Below are 14,684 nucleotides of genomic sequence, written 5' to 3' on the forward strand. Positions count from 1 at the left end.
TCGATTTCTAACAATCAAAATTAACACCTCTCTCCCAAACTATTAGTCATCATTCTGCTATCGGTTTCTCTTTGTGATTGGGAGAAAGTTTAATGTCTTCTTAGACTGTGTGTATGGCAACGGGGTGGTGCAGGAGTGTAGATTATGAAGAACTGCAAATTCAAGCATATCATTGTGTAACTGGGGGTGCTGCTTCATGATTGGACAGGGTATTGTACTGGCTTACAGAAACATATGCTGAAGTAAAACGCAGTACTCAGGGCAATTTTGGCCAGATTGATAACTGTTTCACTAATGAACATCAACATATGTACTGAGGTTGGCAGACGAAACAACTCAATACAAATCAGATGTTCACTTCTTGGCCAATACACAGGGGCTCTTCTTAACATCTGGACAACTATTTCATTGCCCAAATAAAACGTAACATCAATTCTTATGAGCAAACAAAACCCAAATGTACTTACTACATAATTCCCAGGAGATGCTGAGGAGTATGGTATCTGGAACATGAACAGAAGAAAAAACAGACATATTCTGATTCATGTGGCAGTAAGGAGACTGACCTAAAATGAATCTATTTTCTAACTTTTATCCTTTGTGATAAATTTTAAAACTGATAAAGGATAAAAGCATTTATATATGTCTGAGTGCTAGAAAACTAAATAAAATGCAGAACTATCTTGAATTTATTAAAAAAGGGGAAGGATATTAGTCAAGAAGAATTTAGACAGAATTACAGTTTCAAGTTATATTGCTTTCAGGGCAGTTGTACTCACTGCTTGATACTAGTGACACTTACTCTATTATTAGAAAGATATATATTTGTGCAGCTAAAAACCAGAAACCAGAATTTTTCAAATTAGTACACTTTACAGATGCAATTTCTAATTTATGTGCATCTGGGATACATTATTTTTTTAGAGACAGGTTTCAGGCTACTATATTCATGCAGTATGGGTCAACACTTGATATATAAACCTGTTTCCCCTTTTCCTTTCTAACTAGCTTCTAGAAAACAATATAATGAATGCAAAATATTTTGCTAATTTAAGTCTATGAGGACTACTAATTTGTGGGGATCAAATATGGGTAACATATTCCCTTGTTCCCTTCAAATCAAGCTCTTAACCAAGCTCTTTTCTAGAGATTAGAAGGTATTAATATGACATTGCTATGAAAATTTAAGAAATGAAAACTGGAAAACAAATATTTAAAAATAACTCCCTAAGTATAGATATTAATAGAGAAGTTGATCCAAATATTCTTTTTTTAACACAAGCTCACTATCTTACATCTTTCGTCTTCTGCACATCCAGAGAGATATTTTTGCCTTATTCTGAAAAAAGCCAGTAAATTACTATCTTCTTGGAGTAAGACAGCCAGGGCCAAAATAGGACCTTCAGAATGGTGAAAAGATTATAGTGCCTGTACCTAAATGCTCCCTCTACATCAATATCTCCCTTCTAATTAAACATAAAAATAATATGAAATCATAAAGCAGAAAGACAACAAAGCTATACTTTTTCTAATGGTTTTAATATTCAGTTATTTGAAAACCCTCTCCTCATTGTTTGGTGTCCTTGCTCAGCTTTAAGCCCAGACCACAGGCGTCTGAGCCTCTGCTTGGGCCACTTACTGTGTAACTCACCACTGCGCACGGCCGCTGCTGGAGTGCTCAGTATCGTGAGTGGTGAGGATTATGTCTGTGAGCATCAGGATCACTATGGCACTGTACATTTACTCGACTGGGTGAATGAATACAGCTTTGCCCTCTTGGGTCTTCTGCAGTTCATGATCAATCATCCATCCTCTGCTAATTATTTTAAATACGTGTACCTGCTGTCTCCAAATCAACAACTTTTCCGCTGGCTCCGGTTTTCATCTCCTTATAACTTTAACATCAAGTTCATGTTCTGTCTCTGTTGCCTACTGTCATCCTTAACCAACTTCAAGATATGATCTAACAACTCCAATATTCTTGCCTTGAGAATCCCATGTGTCCATGGGAGACTGGCGGGCTACAGTCCATGGAGTCACACAAGAGTCAGACATGACTTAGCGACTAAAAAAACCACTCTTTAGATGTTAAGGATACACACTCACTGCCTTTACTTTACAGAAATACCCTCCCCGCATCCCTCCCCCCGGCCCAGTTTTTTTTTTTCATATATGAGCATGACTACATCCTAAAAGTTTTTGCGCAGAGATCTAAGATCTAGATAACTTTCCTGACTGACATCTTTCTTGTTCTTCATGACATTCAAAAACAACATTCTATATTCCAACCAGAATCTTATCCCATCACAATTCCAGCATTTTCTTTCTCTAATATAGTAAATTCATTATCCTGAAGTCTACTTTGTTAATTCCCAACTCTTTGATCATCCTCTAGCCAACTTTTCTGTTTTATAGTAGAGAGTGCCTGGCAAGGAACACAGAACAGGGTTGACAAGGCCCAACACATGATCACGTTCTCCAGCTTCAACCTAGTTTTCACTAACATCTGGAAGCACTTTGGCTCAGCTTTTATGGAAGCCCCAAAAGTATTCCAGAGGTGTGCCAGTAAACTTGAGGGGAAAACTCCCAATCTGTACTATATGCCAATTTATGCTGTGTAAATATTCCTATAAGGCAGATTTCAAGCTACCAATGATTTTAACAGTCAGCTGACAAAGTTCCTGAATTTATAACAACTGACTTTTTTGAACTGGCCCTTATTGGTGAGTTATCCGGAGTTACTACTTTGTCCTTTGGGCATACATTAAAGCCATCAAATTCTTGCTATGCCTTCATCTTCAACTGAACACTTCATTATTTAGAGATTTAAAATTTCATCCATTCATCTCAGGTAGGGGGAAAAGAAGTCTTTATTTCCAAAGTTAGCCCCTCTTGAACATCCCATTCTCCTAAGTTCTAACTTCTCCTTCTTCATGGTTTCTTCAAACACCATTAAATATAATAAACATTTAAAAATACTTTAAAAAGTTTGTTACCCACTCCAGTTCAATTTCTTTCCATTTCTGCCCTGTCAAACTCCTGTACTCACTGTTTTCTACCTCATAGTCCTTACCAAAGAAGCATTTGGGCTCTTATCCCTAGCACTTTATGGAACCTGAACTCTTGTAAATAACAGTGTCCATCAGCCTAGTCTGAGAAACTAAATACAACAATGACAGTAGCAGTACTATGTGGGTACGGAAGATGTATTTGAGCTGGGAAGCTGGTACTTAGAGTGGGGGTCCATTACAAGGACAAAGAGAAGGATCAGCATTTAATAAAGAAATGTGAAAGTACGACACAGTTTATTAGGGAAATGGTATGTAATTTTACAGTTGCAGTGTGGGACTTAAAGGTGATTGAAGTAAATGATGAGGCTACATGGTCAGACTAAGTTTATGCTGTTGGAAACAGCAGGTTTTGAGAGACATTTTCAAATTTATGTGTTTTAGTAAGATAACTCTACAGGCATGATGGAGCAAGAACACAAGTTAGAAGAATATTGCAAAAAGTCTAGGCAAGAGATGATAAAAAGTGTTCTAGGCAATGCTGATTAAGATAAGTAGGGATAAGAGAATTTGACAGACTCTTTGCAAAATGCAGGGCTTGGGGACAAACTGGGTGAGAAGTTAAGGAAACTCCTAGGTTTCCAACATGTTGACTGGGTGGTTGACGGTGCTACTAATTCACATATAGGGAATTTAGGAAGCAGGGGACAAGTTTGGGGAATGTCTGATGTATTCGAAAGCTCTAGTAGGCACTTGAGTTAGAACTGATCAACAGATATTTAGAAACAGTGGTTAAGAACTCATTCGAGATCAGGACTAGAGGTAAAGTTTCAATTAAATAAATCCCCATTGTGTGCCGTGCACAATACTTAATATAGGATTTGATTATGTTTAGTGTTAGTTGAAAACATTAAACTGAAAAAAAGCCCAAGATTGGAATTAACGTTACCAATTAAAAAAGAGTAGATAATGGTATACTAATGCATATACATGGAATCTAGAAAGATGGTACCAAAGAATTTATTTGCAGGGCAGCAATGGAGAAGGAGACACAGAGAACAGACTTAAGGACATGGGGAGAGAGGAGGAGAGGGTGAGATGCATGGAGAGAATAACATGGAAAGTTACATTACCATATGTAAAATAGATAGCCAATGAGAATTTGCTGTCTGGCTCAGGAAACTCAGACAGAGGCTCTGTATCCACCTGGAGGAGTGGGATGGGGAGGGAGATGGGAGGGAGGCTCAAAAGGGAGGGGATATATGTATACCTATGGCTGATTCATGTTGAAGTTTGACAGAAAACAACACAATTCTGTACAGTATCCTTCAATTAAAAAATAAATTGACTTAAAAAAAAAAGGGTAGATAATGTGACTGGAGGAAAACCTGGAGAAAATATTCTATAAAATGTCAAGGTAGGCTTTTAAGAAGCAAGAAGTGGGGAGCAGGTTGGGTAGGAAATGCATACATTGGGATTGCTTTTGAGCCTTACTGGGCTTGTCTTTCAATGTCTCTGTGACACGCCTAAGAAGAAATAATACAAAGGAATATGCTAGTACAAATATGGAAGAAAACTTTACTTAAATGAAGAAAAGAAATTAACAGACATTTAAAGCAAAACCAAGGTGTCGAATATTTCAAAGTTCAGGTATGATGACAGAAAATAAGTCCTTAGTTTTGGTAAGTGGAAGATCACTAGTAACCTTCAAGTACTTTTCAAAGGAACTGAAACATTTGAGAAGTTTCATCAATTTTCGTCCATCACCTGCTACATTTCTGGCATTACACTACTGCACAGGAATGAAAAGGATGAATATCAAGGACTTCACTGCCCAGTAGAATGGTGGTGACAGAGTCAGTGTGGGAGATGCAGGACTGTGGTTTGACACTGATGAAGGGTTAAGAGAAGTCTTATCGTAGTTATCCCTTCCAACGCCAGAAAAGAGAAAGACTCGGGGTTTTAAGGTTGTCCAGGGATTTGTTAATTGGCACATTGTTAGGGAAAGTTCCAGCCAATGGAAAGGGATAGATGAAGACTTCTTTAAAAAATGAAACAGCAAGATATGTAGAAACACTAAGAGGTGGGATAAAGAGACCAGACCAAATGGCTAGCATTGAGAAGAACATTACTAGGACAAGAGGAAAGAAATATGATTAAAGGTCTGGTCTGATAATACTGAAGTATAGAATTTGAAGAAATGTGAGTCTAATGTTTACTTATTTTTTTTTCCACCATAAAATAAGAGACAAGTTTAGCTGATAGAAAAGGGGCCAAGACAAGGAATGTAGGAAGGGCATGTGACTAAGGTAAAATAAAAAACTGCTGGTCACACATCAGTGGGGACTCAGCATAGGCTGAACATTATAGATTTAAATTATAACATAATGCATTAAGCACAATTACAGAAACACACATTAGGCATTGCAGAAGAATCAAAGGTGGTACTTTACAAATTCTTGAAATTTAACATTCCAAAAACAAAGCTCACAGCCTACCCTCTAAGCCTGCATTTTCCCCTATGTTCTTATTTCACTCTGTGTTACTCCCATCCTCCTTGATGATGTTGCTGGGTTGCTACATCATGTCCAACTCTTTGTGAACCCATGGATTGCAGCATGCCAGGTTCCTCTGTTCTCCACTATCTTCCAGAGTTTGCTCAAATTCATGTCCATTGAGTTGGTGATGCTCTCTAACCATCTCATCCTCTGCTACCCCCTTCTCCTTTTGCCTTCAATCTTTCCCAGTATCAGGGGCTTTTCCAGTGAGTCAACTCTTTGCATCAGGTGACCAGAATACTGGAGCTTCAGCATCAGTCCTTCCAATGAATACTCAGGGTTGATTTCCTTTAGGATTGACTGGTTTGATCTCCTTGCAGTCCAAAGGACTCTCAAAAGTCTTCTCCAACACCCTAATTCAAAAGTGTTAATTCTTTGGTGCTCAGCCCTTTTTACGGTCCAATTCTCACATCTGTAGATGACTACTGGAAAAACTTTCATAGTTTTATTGATTATATGGACCTTTGTTGGTAAAGTGGTGTCTCTGCTTTTAAACATGCTGTCTAGGTTTGTCATAGCTTTTCTTCCAAGGAGCAATAGTCTTTTAATTTCATGGCTGCAGTGATTCTGGAGCACAAGAAAATAAATTCTGTCACTGTTTCCACTTTCCCACCTTCTATTTGCCATGAAATGATGGGACTGGATGCTATGATCTTAGTTTTTTGAAAGCTGAGTTTTAAGCCAGCTTTTTCAATCTCTTCTTTCACCTTCATCAAGAGATTCTTTAGTTCCTCTTTGCTTTCTTCAATTACAGTGGTATTATCTGCATATCTGAGATTGTTGGTATTTCTCCTGGCAATCTTGATTCCAGCTTGTGAGTCATCCAGCCTGGCATTTGGCAGGATGTACCCTGCATATAAGTTAAATAGGCAGGGTGACAATATACAGCTTGATTGTACTCTTTTTCCAATTTTTAACCAGTCAATAATTCCATGTCCAGTTCTAACTGTTGCTTCTTGATCTGCATACAGGTTTCTAAGGAGACAGGTGTAAGGTGATCTGGTATTCCCATCTCTTTAAGATTTTTCCACAGTTTGTTGTGATCCACACAGTCAAAGACTTCAGAATAGTCAGTGAAGCAGAACTAATGTTTTTCTGGAATTCCCTTGCTCTCTCCATGATCCAATGAATGTTGGCAACTTGACTTCTGGTTCCTCTGCCTTTTCTAATCCCAGCTTGCACATATGGAAGTTCTCAGATTTTGTACTGTTGAAGCCTAGCTTGAAGGATTTTGAGCATAACATTAATAGGATGTGAGATGACTGCAATTATATGGTAGCTTGAATATTCTTTGGCAATGCTCTTCTTCAGGAATGGGATGAAAACTGACCTTTTCCAGTCCTGTGGCCTCTGCTGAGTTTTCAAATTTTGCTGACATACTGAGTGCACCACTTTAACAGCATCTTTTAGGATTTGAAGTAGCTCAGCTGGAATTCTGTCATCTCTATTAACTCTGTCTGCAGTCATGCTTCCTAAGGCCCACTTCACACTTCAGGATATCTGGCTCTAGGTGAGCGACCACACCATCATAATTGTCTGGGTCATTAAGACCTTTTTTATATAGTTCTGTGCATTCTTGCCACCTCTTCTTAGTTTTCTTTTGCTTCTGTTAGGTCCCTACTGTTTCTGTCCTTTACCATGCCCATCCTTGTTTGAAATGTTCTCTTGACATCTCCAATTTTTTCCAATCTCTTTCCAAGAGCGCTCTAATCTTTCTCATTCTATTGTTTCCCTCTATTTCTTTGCACTGTTCATTGAAGAAGGTCTTCTTACCTGTCTTTGCTATTCTTTGGAATCTGCATTCAAGTGGGTATATCTTGCCCTGAAAACTAGTCTCAAAGTCCTGAAATCACCTTCAACTTCATTTCTTTATCCTCAAATCCAACAATCACCAGGTATTTTTGATTACACGGGTGGCATTCTTTCTCCTCCATCCTTTTTCCAATGTTCTACCTCAGACTGACAACCTTTTGTAAGGCCTGTTAATCTACTCCTCTAATATTGTTTCTCTATGTATCCATTTTATATACTATCATCCTAAAACACAACTCTGTTCCACATAGATGATAATTCGAGATTTTCAGCATTCAAAGCCCTGAACACATCATGGTCCATTTTTCTTGTTCCAGCTTTGCTGCCTTCTGTGCCTGCCAAAGCTATGTTCTAGCCACTAAGAATCTAATATTTTTTTCCTCACACATTTCCTGCAATTCCTCTTCTCTTTACTTTTGTCCAAGCTTTTTTCCACCTCCAGTGACCAGAATTTCCCCAACATAATTAATCTTTTCCCTCCACCCCGCCCCCACATACTGTACAAAATATCCATTAAGATGAAAATGCAGATATAGAAGATATGTAAGACCAGAGAGCTAGGAGATCAGAATCACAGAACTACACAAATCTCATATTTGACAGGTAATAAAAATCAAGGCCATATGTTTGTCTGGTTAAATTAGACAAAATTCAAGAGATGTGATGACAATCCAGAAATCCTGAGATTTTCTGACTCCTAGTATTTATGACTGGTGCCATGGCAGGTGGACAGCAGAATACCGAGAGTTTTTCTTTGGTTTTATTAAAAAAAAATGATTAGCTAAGTAGCTTAACATTTTAGCTAAGGAGCTTTCATCAACTGTGAAATTCAAAACTACCTTATTGCACCAAAATTCAGTTCACTAGAAACCAGGGAGGGAAACATTCTCTGTGTCACTGAAGTTGAAAATGTTCTTTCATTTTTTAGTGCTCTTTAAAAAAAAAAGGAGCTTCTATTTTTAATAGGGCAAAGCTCCTATTTGGAGTAAAATATCTGTATTTCTCTTAGGCTTGATCACTCTAGTAGATCCTCATTTTTCCTTACAGGAGTTTTCTCTGTTTCCTGTCAAGCTAGTGAGTTGACGAATCCAGTGCTGTACTGATCATCTGTTGTTTCTGCTCAGCCCCTCCGCTGCCGATTGTTCCTTCCGTTTTCCCTGAACCACATCTCCCTTCCTTTTCCCTGTGGTTCAGGCGGAGCTCAGGGGGTTGAGTGCATGACCCAGGCCTGGTGGATGGAGCATCGTACCCCTGGTTCATAACTGGTTCATGAATAAGCCTATGTATCCAAGCTAAGCAAATCTACCGCAGTCAGTTATCCCAGTACCTGTGCTCAACTGATGAGAGTTGTGTTCTTTTGTGCTTAACAGGGAGCTGTGAGGATACAAATGTGAAGCTTCACACAGCCTTCTTGCCAGACTCATGGAACAAGGGTAAGCGATGAATAGGGACAGGGTTCTGATGATGATATTTGAACCCCTGGAGCCAAATGTGTCCCCAGCAAATTTATATCTGGACTTTTCATATACATAATCCAGTAGTCGTCTCTTTCAGTATGAGCCTAGTCAGGTTGGCACATATAATCAAAAGTATCTCCTGACAAAGCTCATTCAGGCATTTTTGATAAAAGTGCTTGCTACTTGATGATTAGAACTTGTTTTACAGTTCAGCTCAAATGTACAGTTCTTTGAAAAACATAAAAAATAAAAAGGTTGGCAGACTTGTAAGTTTCCAAATGAGAATTGGAGGCCAACACGGTTATACTCAGCATAAGGGAAGTTAAAAGGAGAAATCATATTCTTATCTGAATTAAAAATAGAAATTTAAAGAATAATTTTATTTGGTTTTGGCTGCACCGAGTCTTTGCTGCCTAGTGCAAGCTTTCTCTGGTTTCGGTGAGCGGGGGCTACTCTTCGTGGAGGCGTGTGGGCTTCTCATTGCGGTGACTTCTCTTGGTGAGGAGTACAGACTCCAGGTGTGTGGGGTTTGATGGCCGCAGCACATGGGCTCAGTAGTTGTGGCGCGCAGGTTCGAGAGTTTCAGGATCGGCAGTTGGTGCAGGGGTTTGGCTGCTCCTCAAGATGTGGACTCTTCCTGGACCAGGGACTGAACCCATGTCCCCTGAGTTGGCTGGTAGATTCTTTCCACTGTGCCACCAGGTAAGTCCCATAAATTTGTTTTTAAAAATGTTTCTCCTGCTGCCATGTAAAGGAGTGCCAAAATTTTGTTTGAAACATATATGACAAAACTATGTAAAGATATAGATTACCCAGATAAATAAATTTATTGTGGATAATGGTAGGCAGACTTATTTTCAGAGAAGTGAATAATAAACATGGAAAGCAGAAAGTCTAGAATGAACTCTGTTGTGTTGAATTACAGTTGAAGCACCAATGTGCATTCATGGTTTTTTGCTTTTAAATTTTATTGGATTTTAGCTGATTTATAGTAGTGTTAGTTTCAAGTGTACTGCAAAGTGATTCAGTTATACATACACATATATTCATTCTTTTACAGATTCTTCTCTCATATAAGTTATCACAGAATACTGAGTAGAGTTTTCTTGGTATACAGTAGGTCCTTGCTGATTATCTATCTTGTATATAGTAGCATGTGTATGTTATTCTCAAGCTCCTGATTTATCCCTCTCTTCCACATTCTCCCGCTTTGGGAATCATATGTTTGTTTTTGATATCTGGGAATGTTTTTATTTTGTATATAAGTTGATTTGTATCATTTAAAAAATCAGATTCCACATATGGGTGATATCATATGATATTTTTATTTGTCTGATTTAGCATGTTAATCTCTAGATCCATTCATGTTGCCACAAATGGCGTTATTTCTTTCTTTCTTTTTTTATGGCTGAGTAATATACCATTGTTAAAGACTGAAGGCAGGAGAAGGAGGGAACCACAGGGGATGAGATGGTTGGATGGCATCACTGACTCAATGGACATGAGTTTGGGTAAACTCTGGGAGTTGGTGATGGACAGGGAGGCCTGGTGTGCTGCAGTCCATGGGGTCATAAAAGAGTCAGACACGACTGAGTGACTGAACTGAACTGAATATACCATTGTATATACACAGCCCATTGTCTTTATCCATTCATCTTTTGATGGACGCTTAGGTTGCTTCCATGTCTTGGATAATTGTAAACAGAGCTGCAGCGTGTACTCCTGGTTTTAATATGGATAGATACAGAAAGATAAGGATATATGTGGCTATATGTATGTGTGTGTGTATATATACATCTGTATCTGTTGGTTGAAAGGCTAGAAGCTAGGTCACACCAATGGGTTCTAAATACCACTCTCCACTAAAAGGAACCAAGCACCCTTATATAAATGGCTGTTATCAGGGTTAAGGCTGGGAAAATATGAGCTTCAAAATGCTCCAAGCATAACAGGGACATGTCAAAAGGACAAATGACCCAACTTGAAGGGGTTCTAACTGGAAAAATCTGAAATGATTAAAAAAAAAAAAAAAACAAAACCCTTTGTACGAAGCAAGAATCCACAAGTATATCAGATATACATGAATGATTGGAGAAGAAAGAAAAACTCATCTAATAAGGAGTCAAGTAATAAGTAGAGAAGGAAAGATAGAATCAGAAAATAGCCATCTGGCAACCAACATAGTGAAAAGATGATTCAGAAGATAATTATGAATGGATACAAAAAGCAGCAGATTAAGTCAAAGTATGTCTCACAAGCAGATAATTACAAAGGGAAAAACAATAATTTAACAGTGGAGAAACGTAACAAGCACCATCTTAACTAAGTGACTGAAGTTAATGTAAGTAACACACATAATAGACAATTGCCATCACACACCTCCTGAAATGATGCACTGAGAAAAACACAAAATTACTTCTGGGGATTCCTGACAAATATATATAACCTGAATCTAATTGTGAGGAAACATCCGCCAAGACCAAATTATGGGACATTGTACAAAATAACTGGCTTGTGGTCAACCAAACTCCAAGGGTAAAAAAGACAAAGGAACTGTTCCAGGTTAAAGGAGATAAAGAGACTTGACAGACGAATGCAACAAGTGAATGGGGATTTTCTTTTGTTACAAAAGACACTGTAGGGCAACTGGTGAAATCAAAAAACGGTGTGCAGATCAGAAAACAGATTACATCAATATTAATTTTAAAATGTTGATCCTTATACTGTGAAAGATAGTCTCTTCGTTTTTAGGAAACAAAGTTCTTAAAAGAAAAGTATATAAAACATATTTGGAAACAGCAAAAACAAAGCAACCAACCTTTAGCATGCTACCCTGAGGAGCCTTGGGCATACTGTACTGACACAAAATGAAAACTATTTGTAATATTAAATATAGACAAAATGTCCAAAGAACTTGGAATTCAAAATAATACAGGGAAATTTTCACTACAGTATAATCAATGGTATGCAGGGAAAAAAAATCCTTCTTGAATACTTTGCTTTGTTTCATGTAAGCCTTACGTTTTTGCTAGAAAGTCATCAGTTGCCTATGACTTTTTCTTCTCATAAACAACCACAGTTCAGAGGAATGCTTTTCTTTTCAGTGCTCAGGATGATGACTCCTTTCTCTTTGTGAAGAGAAAACGATAGGTGTTCTCACAAATTTTCCCTATCCCATCAAGTTCTTTGAGGGTAGGTATACCCATGTGTGGTATACATTAATCACATTAGCAGGGATTGCTTTCAACTTGATTACGAGCCTACCTGTGTGCTAGCCGAATGCCCACTGTGGAGTGGTTGTTGGACGGCGGTTTGATATGCACAGCTCCTTCTCTAACTCCGTGTTTCTCAGGATCTAAAATAACGCAGAGCTGCTGACCTGATACAGTGAGTTCTATCCACACTGCTTGGCTCTATGAAATCCCAAAGAGTGTTTTTGCTATAGTAAGTCCCCTAAATATGAATGAGTTCTGTTCTGAGACTGCATTTGTAAGTCCACTTTGTTCTCAGTCCGATAAAGTTAGCCTAGGTACCCAAACTGACACAATTGGCTATATAGTATTGTACTGTAATAGGTTTACAATACTTTTCACACAAATAACACATAAAAACACACGAGCATTTTTACTCTTACAGTAGAGTGCCTTGAAAGGCACAGTAGTACAGTGCAACAGCTGGTACTTCCTAGCAGTACCCCCTACATCACCGCTGCTTTTATGCCAGCCTCTGGACATCCTGGACTTGAAATAAAGATACTGTATGACTGTACTCTATACAGTACTGCAAAGTACACAAAAGCACAACCGCGTGTGGAGGATGCAAGCAGGCGACAATATACACCAGGCATGTCAACTAACTTACATGACTGGACATGTGAACACATGTTCATAGCTTTGAAAGTTTGAAACTTGAAGATTTATATGTCGGGGACTCACTTAACTTTAAAAGTCATCAGAAACGATCCTTTCCTCATCTCTGTCTCTATCTAATCCTCTTTACTCGGATGAACACTTGCTAGGTACAATGTACCACCTTCAGGATCAATCCGTTGGTGGCTTTTAGAGGACAGGGTCTCCAGTTAAGAGTACAGAAGGAGGTGCTGGGGAAGGTGGGCAGTGGTGGGTGTGAACTCACTCCCACCCTGCAGTGTAGGCAGTGTAGGGATGGCTGGCTAAGGGGCAGTGAGGAAGGTGAGAGGTCTTTTTGCTTTTAGGTAGGAAGCTTACTAGTGGATTGTGCTTTTTAATCCTGTTTCACCAGATGTGCAGATAACAGAAATATGTTCCAGATTCTGACAACAGGAAGACTGGCAGAGTTTCTGCCGTTATTAAAAAAATTGTTTTTCTGCACCTTTGGGTATTTCTTTTTTTTTTAAAGTTTAGTTTTATTTTATTTTATTTTTTGGGGGGGAAGTTCAAAGAAAGTATCTGAGCTGCTAGTTAGATGCTGTTTTAAAGTGAAGTCTTAAAATTTGAAAGGCACGTAGAGCAAGAAGGAAAGAGAAATGTGAACTGTTCAAAAGCATATATGCAAATGAAAAGAAAACTGGAGTAAAGATAGTTATATATAACATAATCAGGTAAAAGAGTATCTTATAAGATCTGCTCAAATAGTGCACTGAAGACCCAAAAAGAAGCAACATCATCATTCTCTCCATCCCAAGCAATTTTATTTAATTATCAAACATCATAGCTATTGAGACTAAGAGATAGGCAAGTAATACAGATTAAATATTTTATCTAAAAATGTGACAGTTACTTAATTGAGAAGGAAGTGAGTTCTGCCTTAGAATAGCAATAGATTCAGGATGATTCTGTCTATACCATCCATCAGGGAGGCCCAAGGATACTGGGTTGGGTAGCCTATCCCTTCTCCAGTGGATCTTGCGTACCCAGGAATTGAACTGGAGTCTCCTGCATTGCAGATGGATTCTTTACCAGCTCAACTGCATGGGAAGTCCATACCATCCACACTTCACATTAAATTTTCTTGAAATTTAAATTTATATTAGACATTGGATCAGTTTCATGTTTATTCAGAATTAAGGCCACTGCTAGTCAATATAGGTACCTCTGCATATAAGCAAAAGGTATCCCTTCTGGGTAAATACTCCACAGACTTCACAACTGGAAAACAGCTGTATTTCAATTTCCCACTGATTCCCTGACTCAGGCATCTTTGTGCAGTGCACATACTACACAGATGTACAGAGTAGAACTCTCTCACATATTGAACTCAAGGTTTCAAAAGTCAAGAAAAACATTTCCTGGGTCAGTAAATTTAAAGTCGTATTATTTTTAAGATTGAAAGCTTAAATTTTAACCTGTGCCTATATTTGTGACTTTATTAAGAAACAAATGTATTTATGCAATCAAATCACAACCACAAAATGTATAAGGAAAATTCCCATGATGCCAGATACATAGATACCATAGATACAAGTGTAAGGACGGCAGTAAATAGGCACAAGGCAAAGGTACACTTGCTTCCTGGGGCAGCGAGAGAGCAAGCCTAGGTATAACTAGAACAGCAAATATAATCATAACACCTGATAGCAATTGGTTTTATTTGGCAATTTAGTGATTATTATAGTTATTTTAGAAGGTGAATTCATTATATGATAGATTTTATGATAAATGTAGGCTACTACAGTATTCTTTTTGCAATAAATCACACTACTTATTTTTAAATGTCTGTTAATCTACATAGAATGCATCTTTACCTTACATCTTGAAACAAATCACATAATTTCAAAGATTATACATATTTTTCTAAGAACACATAAAAATACTTTTGGATTATTACTTTAAAAAGGTTAATATAACCAGTTGTGGGGCTTTCAAAAGGAA

At 38.0% G+C, this 14,684-nt stretch overlaps 1 protein-coding gene across 4 annotated transcripts in view; it reads right to left on the reverse strand.

Moving 5' to 3' along the window:
* The window catches only part of SSBP2 (single stranded DNA binding protein 2), a 295,979-nt gene that overhangs the window by 25,804 nt on the left and 255,491 nt on the right, over window positions 1-14,684 (reverse strand). For all 4 annotated transcript variants that reach the window (XM_020888072.2, XM_020888073.2, XM_020888070.2 and 1 more), the window contains one exon: window positions 468-503. In XM_020888072.2, the coding sequence (XP_020743731.2) occupies window positions 468-503 (36 nt within the window). The remainder of the gene's footprint in view (window positions 1-467; window positions 504-14,684) is intronic.

Source organism: Odocoileus virginianus, chromosome 3 (genome assembly GCF_023699985.2).
Source record: "Odocoileus virginianus isolate 20LAN1187 ecotype Illinois chromosome 3, Ovbor_1.2, whole genome shotgun sequence".
Lineage (NCBI taxonomy): Eukaryota > Metazoa > Chordata > Mammalia > Artiodactyla > Cervidae > Odocoileus > Odocoileus virginianus.